Source organism: Podarcis pityusensis, assembly GCF_964106645.2.
Source record: "Podarcis pityusensis genome assembly, chromosome: 7".
Lineage (NCBI taxonomy): Eukaryota > Metazoa > Chordata > Lepidosauria > Squamata > Lacertidae > Podarcis > Podarcis pityusensis.
This window is the reverse complement of record NC_138031.1, coordinates 42,113,894-42,134,788: the sequence shown is the minus strand read 5'-3', so window position 1 is coordinate 42,134,788 and position 20,895 is coordinate 42,113,894. Positions and strand designations below refer to the sequence as shown.

The following is a 20,895-nucleotide window of genomic DNA, read 5'->3' as shown; positions in this document are numbered from 1 at the left end:
GTGTCAAACAACACCATCACATGTTTCTTCATATACAGAAGGAAGACTCTACATGCCAAGCAGATGGGACATTGGATTTAAGTTGTGAATCTGAGTTGGATGGTACTGAAATGGCTGAAACAAACAATAGCAATGGAGAAGAAAATGGAGGTAGGTATTTTGGTCGTTGTCTTACTGGAGTGCTTATGTGCTGGTTTAATTTTGTGTAATTGTTTGGGTTCATTTGCCATATTTTGCCATTGCAATAATTATTAAAGTAGGGGATAATGACCAAGATGTGTGTTTATGTGTGTGTTTTACAAATACGATTATCCTGATACAATTATTGCCAAGGATTTGGAAATCATGGCATATAAAAATAAGTTTCATGCTTCTGGCCCATCTTTTTGACAGCATGTTATTAAATTTCTCTTTGCAAATAAGATGTCAGTTTAGTTTTCTACTATTTCCAGGATACTAGGAAACGCCTACAGTTTTCAAAAGATGCTTGCCTATAAGATATTAAAGATGGGGAATTCAAACTAACACATTCATCATTCTGGATGGAACTCCATTGCTTTATTTGCATTTTAACCCTGATTTCTTAAAATGTAGAAGTTCCCAGCTCCCTATGCCTTCAGGGATCTGGAAACACTTCTATATCGCTCAACATTGTATACTTTTAGAAACTTCAGTATATAGTTGTATATAAATACAGTGGTGCCTCACAAGACGAAAAGAATCCGTTCCGCGAGTCTCTTCGTCTTGCGGGTTTTTTCGTCTTGCGAAGCAAGACCATTAGAGGTTTAGCGGCTTAGCGCTACAGTATTAGCGGCTTAGCCGGCTTAAAGATCAGCTGATAAGCGGCTTAACGATCAGCTGTTAAGCGGCTTAAAGATCAGCTGATAAGCGGCTTAGCCATCAGCTGTTAAGCGGCTTAAAGATCAGCTGATAAGCGGCTTAGCAGCAGCTGTTAAGCGGCTTAAAGATCAGCTGATAAGCGGCTTAGCCATCAGCTGATAAGCGGTTTAGCGGCTTGGGGAAAAGGGGGGGAAAAGGAAAAAAACCCCGCAGGAACTCGCAAGACATTTTCGTCTTGCGAAGCAAGCACATAGGAAATTCGTTTTGCGAAGCACCTCCAAAACGGAAAACCCTTTCGTCTAGCGGGTTTTCCGTCTTGCGAGGCATTCGTCTTGCGGGGCACCACTGTAGCTCTAATAAATAATAATTTTAATTACTTAGTGCAATATTTATCAGAAATTTACTGAAACAATAATTTAAGCACTTTCCTTTCCTACTAGCTTGCAGTTCATTAATTCTGTTTTATAGGAGAGACTAGGAAATATTTGGGTGCTTACATTATTCACTAGGTGTTGCATTGAATGAGGAAATTTTGGAGAGGAAGTAGTTTTGATAATATATAAACTGGAAATGAGAATCTACAGTAAGTGAAGCACCCATACGCAAAAGTGTGTGTGTGTGTGTGTGTGTGTGTGTGTGTAAACCAGGGCTAGCAAATCTTTGGCCCTTCAGAAGTTGTTTGTGAAGGAGCGAAACTGCTCCCCATTTTGTGTTCTGTCTGGGTGTAAAATTATTGCCTTTTGCTTTAGGGGCTCTCATGCAGAAGAATCAGAAGTCCGTGGGTAGAAATTTGCACAGGAGGGTCAATGGTTCATTGAAGAAACTTGGCAATAAGGGGGAAAGTTCTGAAATGCTTTAAGAGAACTGGAAAATGTAGTTGGGTACTGTGGCAAGGACCTTGAGAAAACTACAGGGGGAATCCAGAAGCTAAACCAGGGGATGCAGACTTATAAGTATTGGTTTCATTAGGGAATCTGCATAGGAAGGTATAGTCGGATGGATTCATCTCTCCCCCCCGCTTTTTATTTGCTCATGTGGGCAATAACTACTCAAATTGTATAATTAGCTGTATTCCAGAATCATTTTCACAAAAACTGTTTAACTTGCTGTCTTTCTAAAATCTTAAGTAAAAGCATAGTTTTCTTTTGGGGGGTGGGGGGGGATACCTTGTTATACACCCCATGCCTATGTGTCATACTACTGTAGCCAGTAAAGGGAGTAAAAAAGGTAAAGGTAAAGGGACCCCTGACCATTAGGTCCAGTCGTGACCGACTCTGGGGTTGCGGCGCTCATCTCGCTCTATAGGCCAAGGGAGCTGGCGTACAGCTTCCGGGTCATGTGGCCAGCATGACTAAGCCGCATCTGGCGAACCAGAGCAGTGCACAGAAACGCTGTTTACCTTCCACCAGAGCGGTACCTATTTATCTATTTGCACTTTGACGTGCTTTCGAACTGCTAGGTTGGCAGGAGCAGGGACCGAGCAACGGGAGCTCACCCCGTTGCGGGGATTCGAACTGCCGACCTTCTGATCGGCAAGTCCTAGGCCTGGGGTCAGCAACCCACGGCTCCGGAGCTGCATGTGGCTCTTTTACACATTTGCCGTGGCTCCGGGGCGGATACTAGCAAGGGGAGGAGGCGCATTGTGCGCCCCGACACTCCCCACTGTGGCGGGCGCTGTACTGGCTGTGACGTCGCATGGGGGCAGTGCGTGCGTTAGTCACGCACCATCCCGACGTCACCTTCCTGCCCACTGTCAGATTGGAGGGCAGCGGCGCACATGCGCACGGGTCCAAGTGGCTCTTTTTGTCTTAAAGGTTGCAGACCCCTGTCCTAGGTTCTGTGGCGCCACCCACATCCCAAAAAAGGGAGTAGGCTGGACTAATTAAAGTCCAGAAGGTTAAACAGCTGCTTAGTGGAATCATCCAGAAAAAAATCAGGATATTAACCTGATGGCAATGTTGACAGCAACAAGAAGGAAATGTAGGTTTGGCCAGTTTACTTCCCTCACTTCCCTCTCACAGCGTAGGATGCTGCCTATGGTGCATCAGCCCCAGCCAGCGTGGCCGATGGTCAAAGGTGATGGGAGTTGCAGCCCAGCAACATCTGCAGGGTCACAGGTTACCCCATCACTGGTGTAAATTGATAAATTGTTGTCATCAACTTTCTGCATCTTCCAGTATCCTGCATCTTTTTTGACACCAGCAGTGGGTAAATGGGGAGCAGAAAATGTGAATGGTTAGATAAAAGAATTTCAGTGCAATGTTGTAAACAATTTGTAAATCTTACGAAAGAACCACCCCCCTACTTTTCTGTGCCAGTTTGATGAAACTTTGTATATATATATATATATAAAGAGGAACTATGAATCATTTATACATTATTCCAGATTTCAGTCTAATTAAATAATATTTAGTTCTAGATTCAGGTAAGTAGCCGTGTTGGTCTGATGCAGTCGAAATAGAACAAACTTACCGGTAGTTGGTTTCTAAGGTGCTACTGGACAATATTTTTAAAATATATTTATAACAGGATCCAAAGAACTGTGCAGTATAGTGGTTTCAGTTGGTGGTCTGCAGACCCCAGAGGGTCCACATAACCCACTCAGGGGGTCTGTGGCACTATCCCCAAAAACTACTATAGAGATATAGACCAGAACAGATCAGATCCAGGTGCTTTTCGAAGAAACTGATTTTCTGGATTCATTTCAATTGGGGTTTAGGCCTGGTTTTGGCACAGAAACTGCTTTGGTCACCCTGTATAATGTCCTCTGTTGAGAGAGAGAGACAAGGGGAACATGTCCCTGTTAATTCTTTTCGACCTCTCAGCGGCTTTTGATACAATCAACCATGGTATCCTTCTGGAGTGACTGTCCGAACTAGGGGTGGGTGGCACTGATTTGCGGTGGTTCCAGTCCTACTTGGATGGTCATTCCCAGAGGGTGCTGCTTGGGGAATGCTTTTCAACCCTGTGGAGCCTTCAGTGTTGGGTTCCATAGGGCTCAATCCTATCCCATATGTTTAACATCTACATGAAACTCCTGGGTGTTGTTATCTGGAGGTTTGGAATACGTTGTCAGCAGTATGCTGATGACACTTAGCTCTATTTCTCCTTTACATCTGCAGGTGAGGCAGTGCTGGACCAGTGTCTTGCCTCAGTAATGGACTAGATGAGAGCCAACAAACTGAAACTCAATCCAGATAAGACTGAGGCAATGTTTGTGGGTGGTTCCCTAGAACGGATGGCTGGGAGGTTGCCTGCTCTTGATGGGGTTACACTTCCTCCAAAGGAGCAGGTTCATAGCTTGGGAGTGCTCCTGGATCCTTTGCTGTCACTCAAGGCTCAGGTGGCCTCAGTATCCCAGAGTGCCTTCCATCAGCTTCAGCTGGTGGCCCATCTACGCCCTTATCTGGACAGGGATAGCCTAACTACTGTTGTCTATGCTCTGGTTACCTCAAGGTTAGATTACTGCAATGCATTATACATAGGGCTGCCTCTGAAGACGGTTCAGAAACTTCAGCTAGTGCAGAATTCAGCAGCCAGGTTGCTCACCAGAGCTAGACGGTTTGAGCATATTACACGATCCTGGTCCGACTGCACTGGCTACCCGTTAGTTTCTGGGTCCAATTCAAAGTGCTGGCTTTTACCTATAAAGCCTTAAACGGATCAGGACTGCAGTACCTCAAGGACCAACTCTTTCCATATGAACCCTGAGATCATCTTCTGAGGCTCTTCTTTGTGTGTCTCCCCAGGGATGTTCGCCTGACACTTTCATTATACACCTTTAGGTGTCAGGCAAAAACGTTCCTTTTTAACCAGGCCTTTGGTTGAATTGATTGACATCATATGCCCTTTTAAAATGTGGAGCTTTGGGGGGGGGGGTTGGGTTGTTTTTGTTTTGATTGTGTATCTTGTGGTTTTAAATTTTGATTTTATTCTATGAACTGCCGTAAGACCTCCAGGTATAAGGCGGTATATAAATTAAATCAGTCAGTCAGTCAATTCCTTCAGAAATGGGGGTCCATGGCTTGGCTTTTGAAAAATAGGGGATTCACAGTACTTAAGCTGATTGGGAACCACTGCTGTACACAAAATAATCCTTTTTTGAAATGTAGAGCACTTTCAAAAGCAGTGCTACTATGATAATGGCATGGCTGGGTCTGATGTTTTAGGTGTGTGGGGAGCAAGTGGGGAAAAATCCCACATAAGTATGCCCCTAACCTGTGGTTTGCCAGAAGTAGTTCTTTGGATTCCAGTGGCAGCATGCAAGTCACTGTGAATGATGGTCTATAATCCAGCCAGAAGTCCCCAATGATAAACACGTCATGTTAGAGTGTGGTGCTCCCTCCAGATGTTGCTGGGCTCCAGCTCCTATCAGCCCCAACCAGTATGACCAGTGGTTGGAGTTGGTGGGAACTGGAGTCCAACAATATCCTTGTGCTAGCAAATGTCAGGGAAGGATGACACCACTACTTCCATGCCCAGCAGTGCCTCCCTTTCCAGTACAATTTTCTACCATTTATAATAAAGGTCCATCACTAAGATTCAAACTTGAAGTGAGTATGTAGGTTATCTGCTATCTTGCTCATTTTAAAATCCACTTCTTTTTTCATGCTACAGGACTATTGTTCTGCTGCATTGGTTTCTTTTAATGTAACCATGTCATATTAAAGAAATATCCATATTATTTTTCCCAAAGGGGCACTTGAATGTTGTTAATTAAGCTGTTAGCAGCTTCTACAGAACAGCTACATAGTTTGTTTAAAGCCTCTTGTTGGTCCCAGGTGCATACATCTGTTTGACTGTAGTACAGTTTAGCTCCCTGATTGCTTTCTCTTTCTCTTTTAAAAAGAGCCAAGCTGAGTGGCTGGAGAAAGAGTGTTCTGATTTTGCAGGTTAAGCTCTAGAGATCAGAGTGATTTAGATTATTATTTGGTGTATGTGTGTTGACGGTGCATGACCATTTATGTCAATGCGTATATAGATTTGTGTCACCCAAAGCAAAAGTATTGAGTTTATAAGATATTTTAAGAGGTTTCTATTTGCATTCTGTTCCTATGGGTGCATTTTGTATCATCCAGGCTGCAGCCCTCAGCACGCTTATCTGGGAGTAAGCCCCATTCAACTCAGTGGGGCTTACTTCGGAGTAGACATGTGTAGGATTGCATTATTATTTTGTTGGGAATATTGGTATGTTTTTTCAGCTTTAGATAAGGCAGAAGAATAGGAAATAAATATTAATATCTGCTTGGTAACACAACCACTTGTGGGCAATTTCCCTCCTCTTACAACAATGAAGGAAAAGCATCTTCCCATCTTATTCAAATCTACTTGGTTTGAAATTGAAAACAAGTGTACTGTTACATTTATTTTTAGAGGAGGGAAGAATGGAATGGTTCAAGCTTTCTTCTATACATCACCCAAAATTTGCATATTCATTTGAAGCTGGCACCTCCATGTTTTCTCTCAAGTTTTCGTCTTCTTTTTTATTATTGGCAGCCTTTTGTGAGCATATGAGAAAGAGCTTGGCTGAGACTATGTTGGAGGAAGATTAGAACATGTTTTGCTTTACTGCATTCTCATATATTTTTAGTTACAACACTTTTGTCTGTCTTTATAAATCTTCCAGTAATGCTAGCTGCTTCTGATGTTAGAATGGTTATTGATATAAGTCACATTTCAGACTACTTAAAAAAAACACCAACCACTGTAAAACCTAGAAATATATATATTAGTTATTAATTTTTGTCTAGAAAAAAGCATTATGTATATTACAAGTTCTGTTTTTTATTGTTTTTTTACATTTTGGTCACAGTTGACAAAAACTCAGTACAGGCGACTCTCAAATTATGTGGGGGTTACTTTCCGGAGATAGCACGTAAAGCCAAAATAATGTATTGGGTTCAATGGCGGGTGGAATTGCCAATGTCTTTATCCCTGGACACCTGCCCCTTTTCTGCCCCCTTTTAATTAAAAATTTTTTTTTTGCCAAGTGCGTAAATCTGAATGAGCACAAGTTAAATGTTTGTAAGTTACCTACACATCTTTTGCTTTACCTCAGTGTAGGTATGGGAGGGTGATAGTTTGATTAGGGAAGTGGCACCGAGGGAGCAGGCATTTAAACCCACCCCCCTTCAAGCTATTTCACTGATTCCCCTGCTGATGGGAAAATAAAAATACCTAGAAGTAGCCTCTGTGGAATGTTTCAGATTGAGCAAATGGCAGAGTGGGGATGGATTAAAACACACACTCTCCCAGTGACCCTTCCTTTATCCAATGAGCTGCTTAATAAGAACATAAGAAGAACCTGATGGATTAGGCCCGTGACCCATCTGGCAAAGCATCCTGTTCTCACATTGGCCTATGGGAAGCCCAAGAATTAAACAACCCTCTCCATGCACTGTGGTCCCAAAAGAAAACACCTGTCATTAACTTTTTTTAATCCCCTAACATTGTTATCCATTAAAGCAGCATTGACTCTTAGTGACTCAATGCAAGTGTAGTGCTGCCTCTCAGCAGATAGATGGTTTTCAAACTGAAATCAACATTTCTGAATGAATACTTCTTACCTCCCTTTCCTGGAACAACCCCCCTGTCCCACCATCACAACATCACCCATGGTTCTGCATTACATCCATTGCACTACTAACTAGTTTCCCTCTAACATAAAACCCATTTGAAACCGCGTTTTCAATCTCTAGTTACACTAAATGTGATTTTTGACCATGTACATTGAATGTGAAACCATGGTTTACTGGGGGAGAGGAGAACGGTGAAAAGTCCCTAGTCCTAAGGCTGACTGCCAAGTTGAAAATCATATTTTGCCCAGAGAGGGCTTGAATCGGACCAGTGAATTGTCCTATCTGTCAAATATTCACATAAATAAAGCTGCTTCAAGTAAATACTGTAATATTCATTGTTCGTGTATAATTAAGAGAGCATCATCTTTTTCTCTGACATGCGATCCCCATCCACTGCAAATTAGTCCAATGGTTAAATAAAACAATACATGCATTGTATACAATATTTACATGGTAGACTCAGATGGCTCCTTAGAAACTATAATTGCCAGTTATGCAATTTAAAATCACTAATTGTTACAGATATTGGGTAGTTAGTTCCTTTATGTATTTGAGCAAGTAAAAATCCTTTTGTCATGGGAGAAATTAGCTACACTGCAGCTAATATATAAAAACCTCTGCAGAAACTATGAGCATTTTGTTTGCTAATTCATTTTTGTCTGTCATACTGTGGGCTATGAAGCTCCATGCTATGGAGTAAACTATGGTGGAATAAGTGTGATGATTCTCATAGCAAAAAACAAAACAAAACAAAACTGAAATAAATTATCTCATAAAATGTGGGGTTTGAACAGGAAAAAAAAAATTGGTTTGGAATCTGCTTTGACTGGGGTGTGCTGCGGCCTGCACCACTTTGAAGAAGCCCATTTCACCTTGGGACTGAAGCTGAGCCTTGCTTTGGGAAATCTGAAGCTTCCTATGTCTCTGCATTGATGACTGGGGGGAAATCGTGTCATCCCTTAAAGAGGGCACGTGTTGCGGTGAGACCTGGAAACCAATCCCCTGTGTTGTGGCTGGGTAAGATTGGTCAACCACAACACCCTATTGGTAGGTCCCTCGATGCTGGGTTTAATCTGGCCAATGGGGCACAGTCCAAATGGATTGAGGGACCTATATATGCCCATGCATGTGACCCAGAGCTTCCTCTTTCGGTGCGTACATTCAGAACATCCTCCCACCTCTCCCTGCTTTTAGGGCTGCTTGTGCTTGATCTTGCTATGCCATTGTCTGTCTTCTGTTGTTGGGACAGGGGCACGGCAGGAATTTTCCCCACTTGGCTGATTGGCTGTTGCCATTTGGGTTTCGCCTGCCGCGTAGCAAATCGTCACAACTTGTAAGGTTGCAGATAGGCTCTGGTTCAGGTGCTAGGGATGGGAGAACGCTCTCGCCATCCCTATGTGAAGGGTATTCCGTTAAAGGAATCCAGGGATTCAAATGGTCTGGTCAACCCCTGAGGTGGGTTGTGCCCGTACCTGAGTCCAGGGGGACATCTGGGTGGCAGACATAGTCCGTTCCCGACTTTTCGCTTATCCAGGTGTTCACCCTTGGCTGACCTATGCTGGAACTCTGGGTCAGCACTACCTGCATGGCAGGGAGCTAGTCGAACCAGAGCCTATGCAACCAATCACTTTATGTAATCAATAAAGTTGTGGCCTAAATTCGGCCAAAAACCAAAACCAAAATTTGAGTCAAGTGTGAATTTATTTAGGGGGGGAGGTTTCTGGGTCTGAACATGCAAAAATAAAACATGTCTCTAAGTCCCCTCCACCATCTTGACAGAATTGAATGAAATCTGAGTGAGGTTGGTGTTGTCATACTTACTCTAATTTACTTGGTTCTTGTATTCTACTCTTTGGTGCCTTTCTGTCTTGGAACTTAGCAGTAACTATCAGTCAATTTAGACATAATGGTAGCAGTTATATGCTGTTTTGTTACGCCTTGTGCCAGCTCTAAGGGAAGGCTGTAATGTTTACAAGTTGTTTACCTGAAATAGGTTCCAATCCTGCAGAGACTTTCTGTGTCAATGGCAAACAAAAATGTGTGATAGTAATGTGAATACAAAATGAAATGATTCATGTGGCAAGGAACTTGTAAATGTTACAGGTCATGTATGCAGCCATCATGTAGCATGCATTAACATTTTTAACAGCCAGACCTTTATGTGGAGATTGGTTGCAATATTTGAATCAGGTCACAGTTTTTGTGTGTGTGTTTGTTTGTTTTAAAAAAACACCACCTTGTTACTTTCTCTTTTTTTGCCACATATTTGTAGCCCTGGTGACTGTAGTACATCTTCGCAGCTACCATTTCCCCCCCAACTGGCAGAGGGTAGAATGAAAACACTGCATTTCCTCTGCCTGGCTTCAGAATGATACTGCAGGCCCTTCCAGTCTGGCATTTTATTCTGCAACGTGTTTTTGACACAATAGTAGTGCATGGATTTATTCTGCTCTATTAATTGTTCTGTGCTGCTTCCCAGATGATACCACATTACTGATGTTGGGGAGTGGGGCTATAGTGCAACGAAAGCAGGACAAAACAACCCCAAACATTTGTGTTATGAAAAATTATGGGATCTCAGCCAGAAGCTACAGGATAAGCACTGACTGGAAGTGAAGCAATATGACCAGCCTAGAAGCTTTGCAGTTGCAACTAGTATTGAAAGTGGGATTGCATACAACCGCCCCAATAGCATTGTGAGTGCAAATTATGACACCACAGCCTCCCGTACCTGGCTTATGTGGCGCTTTTTGTGAAGCGGTGGCCGCGACGTCCAACAAGACCTCTTGATATCTTGCCAAAATCTCATAAGATTTAATGTGCTCCACAAGACCTTGCAAGTTTTCAGTGAGATCTTGCGAGACCTCACTGGCCGCTGGCGCTGCTGCCAGCACTGCTGCTCCAGCAACAGTGAAGTGAGGGGTGGGGTTGCTCACAGGGCGCTGCCTCTATGGCATCCACCACCCAAGGCAGCTGCCTCACACTGCCTTATGGGTGAGCCGGCCCCACAGAACACAACATACATGAAGTACTGTTAACATTTTAAGGTGCTGTGCTCGCTCTACAATCACATTGCTAGTTGGCACTCTCACAAGCATTAGGAATAGTTAACTTTACAATGTCCTTGCCATTTGATTTAGGAACTTGGAACACCGGGCAGAAATTATTTTATGTGTTGTTACCCATTTTCCTCCTGGCTGAGCTTTACCGCTGACCTGCTAGGTCAGGGGATCTCTTACAGCTGTTAAATTCTATTATCCTATTAAGTTCTTTAATGTTTCCACAAGCTGATGGGAAACCTTCATGTTTTGCTTCTTGAGTTGGCCATTTTCCTCCTTATTGCGTCCTGCTTAGTTTTGAACTTGGTTGCAGAGAACAGAGTACATTTTCAAATTGCAGTGAAAGACAGTTCACAGATGTTAATTTGTATGTATCAAGTCATTCACTGGATTTAGCATGTGTTGGCAGTACACAGTTTAAAATTTACTTCTCGACAAAATGGAGCTTTGTGTGATTTCATTGCCAGTGGCCATGCAGATGCTGTTTGTAGATAGAGGCCCAGATTCGACTTGGAACAAGAAAAGATCAAAATGATTTCAGCAGGTCTTTAGTTCCCCTGAATTAACATTAGGCAAATCTGTGACTGTTTGAATGGCTGTTTCTGGTTGCATCTTACTTCACAGTTGGTCACGTTCTTCCATAAACCACCCTGAAGATATTCCATGTTCTTTGCAATGCAACAGCTTTCACACATGGCAGATCAGCCCAGAGATTTTCTTTCCTAGGGTAGTTCTGTGATCTCTAAATTAAATTAAATTAAATTTGCAGACTGATTTTCCTCAGTTCTCAGTGCTTTGTTTTATTTCTATATTCTTAGTTTGTACTAAGCAAGCACCTGAAGAAATGTCTTCCGTTCGGGACTCAAGCCTTACGAATGCACCAATGCAAAGCAAGCTAGTGTCTTCCTTCCAACAGCACACCAAAAAGGCACTTAAACAGGTAAGCTAATATTGGCTTCACTATCAGTCAGATTTCTTCTGATGGGCGTTTAAGCTATCCTTTATTTATGTACGTATTGGGAATAAAGGTGGTGAGATTTTATGGTACCATAGCTAAGCTGATAGCCTACCTTGCTTATCTGGCATTGAGGTGCTGAATGAGTTCTGATCTGGTTTGGTTCTGGATACTGGGGTATCTCCAGTTATGCTATTGTGCAGTACAGTCGCCCCTTTTTCCTCTAGCAGTGAAGAGCCAGATACTTAAACATTAATGGAAATATTGTTATAAAGAGAGGCTCCTGGCCAACCCATGATTCACTATGGAAAAGGTGCAGGGAGGTGCTCTAGAAAGGATTCTGAACTTTTGAATAATCTGAGCTTGCCTTTCACTTTGAGGCTTGTGGTGTTAGGAGAGCAATAGTTGGAAACATTACAGAGGGATTTTAATGATGAGATGAAGCCACACAGCATAAATTGTTTGTGGAGGAAGTGCCAGGCAAGACAAAATGACAAAATCGGCTGCAGGAGAAATCCATAAATGCAATTACAGATACCTTGTTAACATAAAAATTCAGGAGGCAGCTGCAAATACTTGTATATAGGTAGGATAAGCGCACATGGTAAGGAAATCAATGAAAAGTTGTTCAATTTTAAAATGATTTTGGTTGTCTGAAATGATGATTATTACAGATCTCAGGAAATAATCCTTTCCCCGTACACACAAATATTGAATGCTTAAGTCAATGTGTTGTGTTTTGGCCTAAGGAGGTTCCCTCGTTCCCCACCCTTTTCCTCTTGTGCTACAGGTATTCATTACTACCAGATGCAAGCAGCTGGATTTGATTTAATGCAAAACTGTAAATCCTATCTGATAGGTGAATGAACTTTAAGCAGCAATTTTTGTTCAGAAAATTGCTGTTGGGAGTTAGTTCTCCTACTGTATATCCTCTCTCCAGACTTTCTATTGCTTTTATGGGGGTATAATGTGCTTCCATTCCACTACAAATAGCCTACAGTGCCTCTGAATACACAGAGATGTTAAGCAATTGTATGTGACACTCACCACCCAATATTAACTTACTGGATCTGTTCTGCAATAACAGGAGCTGAACCTTTAACATGTTCTGGGAATAAACTGCTTACATTGTAGAGTGCCAGAAGCAATGTGGAGCTGGCTGTATTTTCTTTTCTTCTTTTGACTTTAACATATGGATTCCTTGCAGTGTAATAACTTTGAAGGAATCAGAAACCTTTTCCACTCTGTATGTTAAATGAAGGCAAACTATTCCAGGTGTTCACACTAGTGATATTTATGTTTGCTTTTTAAAAAGTGTTAGATTTGGGTGAAACTAACAGGAGACAAGGTGATTTAGACTTGATCCACCTCTTTACTGGTAGTTCCCTTCACAAGCTCCTGCTTTATAGTAGTTTTATTCAAAGTAGTAATGTAGGAGAATTTTACTTGGGCCATATTTTTGAGCAAGCTGATCTAATTTCCACCTGTCAGACAAATACACAGGTCAGAACATGTCTTTAGCATTTAGCGCTTGTCTGATATAGTTCTTGTCTCAAAATACATACAAAAATGCATATGTTAGCAATATATATGTTTGTAGGTGTGTGTATTGATGTAAAAATATGCATTTAAATGCATATTTTGTGATAAAATATGTATTTGACTACATATTCAAATAAAAAATTCATATGGATTTTAAAAATAAGTTAATCACAGGTTACCGTAGTGTAGAAACAGGACAGAATGACCTTATGAAAAAGCACTTGCAAAATTGAATCAGACCAGAAATAGACTTATCCATACTTCACACTGAAGTATGAAACAATGCAGCTAGTACACAGAGAGTGGACTTTTGCCTTGGTTCAAGTCCCTTCCCATCCATGAAGCTGACTCGGTAGTTTGGGGTTGACCACTGTCTCTCAACCTAATCTACTTTGTAGATGTGTAGGAATGGGGAACTGGTGGCCCTCCAGCTCCTATTATCCCTGACCATTAGGCATTCTGGCTGGGGCTGAAGGGAGTTGGAGTCTAACAACACCTGGAGGGTTACAGCTGGGACCATCCTTCAGCTAGAGGGATACAGCAGAGGCAAGGAAGGGTTTTCTGGTTTTTTGAAGTTGGCAGACTTAGGGAAGGTGGCAGTCCTGATTTGTGGAGTCGTCACAGACTTTTGTTTGTATTTCAGCTTTTGGTGGCATTTCATCAAGTAGACCAATGTTTGGTTGAAATGCATTTGGTATTTGTTGTACATTGTGGGTTTGTCATGTAAAAGTTTATTCTCTTTGTCGTTTGTGCATTGGGTATTTGATTTTAAAATACCTGTGGTTATAAAATTTGATGTATTTCAGTTGTGCCCTCATTTATACATGTGATTTTCTAACTTGTTTGTAGTTTGCTTGGTTTTTGTGGTTGGGTTATAGATACCTCTCCTTGCCTTTCCTTTTGCTTTGGACTAGGGCTTAGGCTGATTCATTGAGTCCCTTCCTGAGACCCAGCTGCATTCTTTGAGGCCATTGACTCTCTTGGCTGGGACAAGGATACAGTTGGAGCTCATAATCCAACTCAGAGGAGCCTTCTTCTACCCAGTTCTCTCACAGAATGAGAGTTAGACCATTAGTTCATCTAACTGACCATTAATTATATTGATTCAGACCATTGGTCCATCTAACCAGCCCACTGTATATATTCAGTGGCAGGGTTTCAGAGACGGCCCCCACACACCTTGAGGCATACCATGAGATGCCATGGGTTGTAACCCACCATTTTGGAAAAGCAGCTGCTCAGGCCATAGCAAAGCTCTGAGGCTTTGGAAAAAACATACTCAGGGCTTTAGCCCCCTTAGCCCCTGGCTAGGGATGCTTCTGCCCAACACAAAAGCTGCCAGTTATGACAACTGGAGGTTTGCACAAGTGTTTCTGCCCACCTCTTTGTTTGCAAAAAATGAAAACAACCCACGCAGGCAATGGATTATAAATTACAGTGGTGCCCCGCAAGACGAATGCCTCGCAAGACGGAAAACCCGCTAGACGAAAGGGTTTTCCGTTTTGGAGGTGCTTCGCAAAACGAATTTCCTATGGGCTTGCTTCGCAAGACGAAAATGTCTTGCAAGTTCCTGCGGGTTTTTTCCCCTTCCCCCCCCTTTTTCCCAAGCCGCTTATCAGCTGATCCGCTAAGCCGCTAAGCCGCTTAACAGCTGATCGCTAAGCCGCTTAACAGCTGATCGCTAAGCCGCTTATCAGCTGATCCGCTAAGCCACTAAGCCGCTTATCAGCTGATCCGCTAAGCCCGCTAAGCCGCTAATAGCGCTAATCCGCTAAACCGCTAATGGGCTTGCTTCGCAAGACGAAAAAACCGCAAGACGAAGAGACTCGCGAAACGGATTCTTTTCATCTTGCGAGGCACCACTGTACTGCAATGAGATTTGTTCCAATAACAAAAAAATCTTGTTTTTTTTTACAGGAGCTTTTTTATGTTACAAAACTTGCTTCTCTGTTAATAGAACTTTTCACAGGAGCTTACTGTTATACAAAACTTGCTTCTTTGATAAATAATATGGATTTCCAGTATTTATCTGTTTCACATTATTCACTTTTTTAGTTATACATCTGCAAAAATATACCTAATAACTCCCAACAATTTTCCTCATTCATAAACCCAAAGACCTTAGCCTTGTTGCTGAACCAATGAGGTACATTAAATATGTAAAAGTATTGGAATAAATATTCAAATATTCAAATAAAATTGATTGAAGTTGATACAAACCTCTTTCTATTCTCTTCTATACAAACAACGCTAAAAACCAAATTATATTACACAAAATACAGACAAACCTTTTTCTGTTGGTGACTCAACGAGGTATAGCTGTTTTTAGATTCCCCATTATAGTAAATGGGGTCAGGGCAGAACATCATTTTTAATAAATCAAATTTGGTCCCAAATATTGAGTCAAACTGGAAAGACACAGAGCTGCTCCATAACAGCTTCAGCCTCTTGCCAAATCTATAGATATGTTACATTTTGTGGCAGGTGAACACAAAATTAACTAGCCATAATCTCTGTACGTTTCCTTTCAATTTTGAAAATTTACCATGGTATTGCATGATTTTTGCCAAGTAGTGTTTTTGTATTACAAACCACAGTTGCTGTTGGTCAGCCTCTAGAGCAGTGGTCAGCAAACTTTTTCAGCAGGGGGCCAGTCCACTGTCCCTCAGACTTTGTGGGGGGCCAGAGTATATTTTTTGGGGGGAATGAACGAATTCCTATGCCCCACAAAAAACCTAGAGATGCATTTTAAATAAAAGCACACATTCTACTCATGTAAAAACACCAGGCAGGCCCCACAAATAACCCAGAGATGCAGTTTAAATAAAAGGACACATTCTACTCATGTAAAAACACGCTGATTCCCGGACCATCCATGGGCCGGATTTAGAAGGCAATTGGGCCAGATCCAGCCCCCGGGCCATAGTTTGCCTACCCATGCTCTAGGCTGCTGCACCATAGAAATAGGAGTCTGGGCAGATAGAAAAACGAAAGCCCACAAGCCATTCTAAACAATGGGTTGGAAACTAAAACACTGGCTTTGGTTCTCTGATTGGTTAATGTAAAACATCTGATTGGTGTAATGTCTGAATTAAGAATGTGTTCAATAGGCAAAAGGGATTTGTACAAAACTGCCATCCCAGCAATATGTCTAGGGTAAATATTGTTCACTCATTCCTCCTTACCAGAAAATGTGCTACCCAGCCTGTTTACTGAACTTTGGTTCAGCACACATGTTAAAGAGAAACTAGATGGTAGTTCTCTGGTGTTCTGCACTGCTTGCTTGACGGCGTTGGATTCAGAAAAATGCTGTTTTGATTCTAAACTTGTTTTCCTGTTGAAATAACAAACAGCAGTGCCATTAAAAGCAGCAGGGTGCAATCTGCTTCCTAGTTAGTTTGTTTGCTTTTGTGCTGTGGTGGAAGAGATAATATTTCCCCACAGGACATTTTTCAATTGACCACATTAACAGCTTCATACTAACCCCCCCCCCTAAAAAAAGTGAATGCTTGTCCTTTTAAAAGAAAAAAGAAAATATGAAGAAGTTGATATACTTTGCCTCCCTTGATGTGAAAGTTGGCATGACTACTTAAATTGCACATCCAAGCTTATGCTTGCATTTTCTTTGCGCTGTTGGAAAGCTACCAATAAGTCATTTTTATTAAGATATGAGGGATTTTGTAGCTGTGAACATATGATCAGGTTTTTCTGTTGTAAAAAAAGAAATAAGAAATAAATAAATTGCAGCTTAAACTTTTGGATATTTATATATTCCTTCACAATTGTGATTGTACATGTTTTACAGAGTAGCCAGGTATAGTTAATACAACTTGGTTAAAAAGTAGGACTAGCAATGTTTGTAAACTTTGGGTCACTTATTGGTAGAGCCTTTGGGAACATGTTGAGATAAATCTATGCATTAAATTAGGGGTTGCACTTCGGAGTTTTGAGAAAGTGCCATGGTGCCAGCCACAAAATGGCTGCCATGAGAGCATGGCCTAACACAAAATGACCGCCACATTGGAAAGAGCAGAGGGAGAGAGGACTAGGATATGGTGTGGAGATGCCCCCTATCACTCCCTCTTCAATGGAAAAGGAAGGCACCAACCTCAGCCACCATTGCGCTTGCTCACAGAGTGAAGCTCTTTGCACCTCTACTGTGCTCCAAATATATAGGTTGATGGGTGTCAATCCTGGCATCTAGTGCCATATAGGCAATGTATGAGGCCATGTGCAATGTAGAGAGGCCGAGTCTGTGCCACAAGGAACTGAGCAGGAAGAGCAAAGAGTCTGTTATGTACAGCGGTACCTCTGGATGCAAACGGGATCCGTTCCATTCGCATCCAGAGCAGAATGCAACCTGCGTCTGCGCATGCACGGGTTGTGATTCGCCGCTTCTGCGCATGACGTCATTTTGAGCGTCTGCGCGAGCGACGAAACCTGGAAGTAGCATGTTCCGTTACTTCCGGGTCACCGCAGAGCGCAACCTGGAAACGCTCAACCTGAAGCAACTTCTACCCCAGGTATGACTGTATTGTGCATTTTGGAGGGAATAGTTACTTAGATCATCAGCCTTTGTATGGTCGCTTGGTGCAAGGTAGATCACAACAGAAGCACTGCAACCATACAAACAGAAGGTAAAGAAAATAAAAGAAATGGGGCCCCAAATGCCTGTTTGGGTTAAATATGCATACCTGGTCTGAAATGGTTGAAGAGTACTGACCTAGACCTTTAATGGCTAGGAGGTGCTGGCACCCAGGGGCAGCACATTGCCAATCCCTGCATTAAATAACTTAGAATCATTCTGTACATTACAAATAATTTAAAAAGAAGATAGAGATTATATAATTCTCAACTGTAATATTTGAAACCGCTACTGGAGGGGCATGTCACAATATAGCATGCTCCCAACATCATGAGAGGCCTATGCTAAACTCTTCTTTTTTAATTATGTAGTGCTTCTGCCTACCTCTAGAGAATTTCCACTAACCCCAGGAACTGCATTGGAAGTTTTAAAACGTCCTCTTTGTTAAAAGTGTGACGTTCCCCCCCAACCTTCAGTCTGAAATGGTGCAGTCCAGAATCCTACCATCCCACCACTCCAGTCTCATTCTGTATGTGTAGAATGGTTCTTAGAATCCAGGGCATGATACACCTATGGCCCAGGGAACATAATTGCTCTTTCCCATGTCATATTGGTACCATCAGAAGCCCTGGATCACATATGCTAGGCCGCATGTTCATGTTGTGGCTCTTCCCTATGGCATTGTTGTCTCAGTTTCTAGCAGGAATAATGCTGGTGTGTGGAGAAGTTATAGAATGGGTTCTTCCCATTTGGTCTATAGCCTTTGACATTATATGATTCAAGAAGACAAGAAGAGCCCTCCTGGATCTTTCCAAAAGTACATCTAGTCCAACATCCTGTTCTCACACTGTCCAGCCAGTTACTATGCAAAGCCCATAAGTAGGACCTGAGTGCAACAGCATTGCTTTTCTACTGCAACAACAAGCAGTGCTGCAGAAGTTCCTGTGCCACAACATTAATAGTAAAAAAAAAAAAGCTAAAGGACCCCTGGATTGTTTAGTTAAATCATCTAATCTGGGCATGTCCAACAGGTAGATCGTGATCACTGTGTTAAATAAACAGGTAGATCACTGGAGGTCTGTGGTAGATCACCGGTAGATCAGTGGCTCCCTCCAAAGAAGCTAAAAAACTTTGGCTCCCTCAAAACAAACTCAGCATCTTTGCCCTGCACCCCTAAAATGACCTGAACCAAAGGGGGTAGATCACTGCCAGCTTTTAACTCTGTGAGTGGATTGCAGTCTCTTGGAAGTTGGCCACTCCTGATTCTAGTCCAACCCCCCCCCCCCCCCGGAATGCAGGAATATGCAGCTGTCCCATCGAACCTGCAACCTTGGCATTATCAGTACCAGTTCTCAAACTGTAGCTTCAACCATAGCAAGATTACTTGAGGAATGAAAATTAGGGTATATAATGCCATGAGTAAACTGATTTTTAAAGGCTACATAGCAGATTTATGATAGAAATAACAACTTGAACCTGCGGCCCCTGAGTTGCTATTGAGCGTGTCTTGCCCAGAATGTGCATCACCCCTGAGATTTTCTGTTTTCCTCAATATAAAATATCAGCCAATGGCTCCTGAATCTAATACAGGTTAATATAAACAAATTCATCTTATTTCCTTGGGATTTGAGCTTTGTGTGTGGGAGGATTTTATGAAATGTAGTCAAGGATACAGATGCTTTAGTAATTTTGTAGGTCAGCATGTTTTATTACCCTGTGTTAAATAAAATGGTTGTAGCCTTGCAGACATATTCAGCTTTTATGCTTAGCACTTTGATTCTTTGTTGCATGAAACATGTTACAGAAAGTTTTAAGGGAGGAGTGGGAATTAATGGTTTTCAGACTTGAATTGATGTTGCTAAGTCGAGCTTCAGAATGTGGAATAAATTGGTGATGATGAATCAAGATACTAGTTTTAATTTGGGTTGTGTAGGAATGATAGTAGCTGTGTCCAGGCATTCTAAATCATTTGTGTGATGCAAGAGAGCGAGGGTGTGCATGCGCCAGTACCATCCTCCACAAGTTGGAAAGATAACTTCTGCAACAAGGGGTCAATTTGAGTAGAGAGCAGGCTCCCTGTTTCAGACTTTACCTCTCCAGTCTGTGGAAGGTTATGGAGACAGCAATGAGTGGCAGATCTAACATGCCTTTCCTTTCATTCCCTCATTGCATTAGGGCTTTTAGAACACTTGAATAGACCTATTAGCCCAAAGTACATTCTACATAGGGACGCGGGTGGCGCTGTGGGTTAAACCACAGAGCCTAGGACTTGCCGATCAGAAGGTCGGTGGTTCAGATCCCTGTGATGGGGTGAGCTCCCGTTGCTCGGTCCCTGCTCCTGCCAACCTAGCAGTTCGAAAGCACATCAAAGTGCAAGTAGATAAATAGGTACCACTCCAGCGGGAAGGTAAACGGCGTTTCCGTGCGCTGCTCTGGTTCGCCAGAAGCGACTTAGTTATGCTGGCCACATGACCCGGAAGCTGTACGCTGGCTCCCTCGGCCTATAGAGCGAGATGAGTGCCGCAACCCCAGAGTCGGCCATGACTGGACCTAATGGTCAGGGGTCCCTTTACCTTTACCTTTTTACATTCTACATACATGTAGGGAATACTCAACTATAGGCTGGAGTGGGCATGGTTTTAGCCCCACCCCTGATGTCAGGTCTTCTTCTTTTAACTGCACATAGCACACGAATGTGTGTACAGAGAGGCCATCACAGGAGCTCCTTGCAGGGACACCTGGTTTTGTGGGTTTGCTGATTGTGCAGAACCCCCTACATGTGAAGAATCCACACATTGGCTTTTGTATTCTGTTCAACACGTAGTTGCTAAAAGACTTGATATGGAGGGGTTAAAAGTGCAGCTGTGCTTCAGTCTGTACTCAAGTATGCCCTGAATTTGAGTGAAGTGTGCATAGGGCCAAAGGCTCATTTTCTGGTGGGACAGAGTTTCTATGGCAAATGGTAGTGGGTTTTCTTGGTCTGTGTGTGGGAGTGAGCTATACTGCATAAAATTTTGTCTATAATGTCTATAAATTTATTTATTATGGTTGGAGACCAGCTTGTGACTTGATGTCTATGGATCTTGTCCCAGCACATAAATAGCAAATGCAGGCTGCTATTGCTTAATATAATGAAGTGCTACATGAATTGAGATTTGGCTATTTTTATTCTGTCGTTTATGTCCCAAATGGAAGTGTATGCATTTTCATTTTATGTACGTGCTGCTTTGATATAGTAAATACCAAGTAAAATGGGAGGATTGTCTTGCTTTTCAAATCCAGATGTCAGGACAGTATTTTCTGCGGACATAATACTTGATATTTTACATGGTTGAA

The 20,895-nt window shown here is 42.3% G+C and overlaps 1 protein-coding gene across 4 annotated transcripts in view; it reads left to right on the top strand.

Annotated features, from left to right (window-relative positions):
• ASXL3 (ASXL transcriptional regulator 3) overlaps positions 1-20,895 on the top strand; it is a 96,886-nt gene that overhangs the window by 51,684 nt on the left and 24,307 nt on the right. For all 4 annotated transcript variants that reach the window (XM_081014389.1, XM_081014390.1, XM_081014392.1 and 1 more), the window contains 2 exons: positions 39-150; positions 11,296-11,417. In XM_081014389.1, coding sequence (XP_080870515.1) covers positions 39-150; positions 11,296-11,417 — 234 coding nt within the window. The remainder of the gene's footprint in view (positions 1-38; positions 151-11,295; positions 11,418-20,895) is intronic.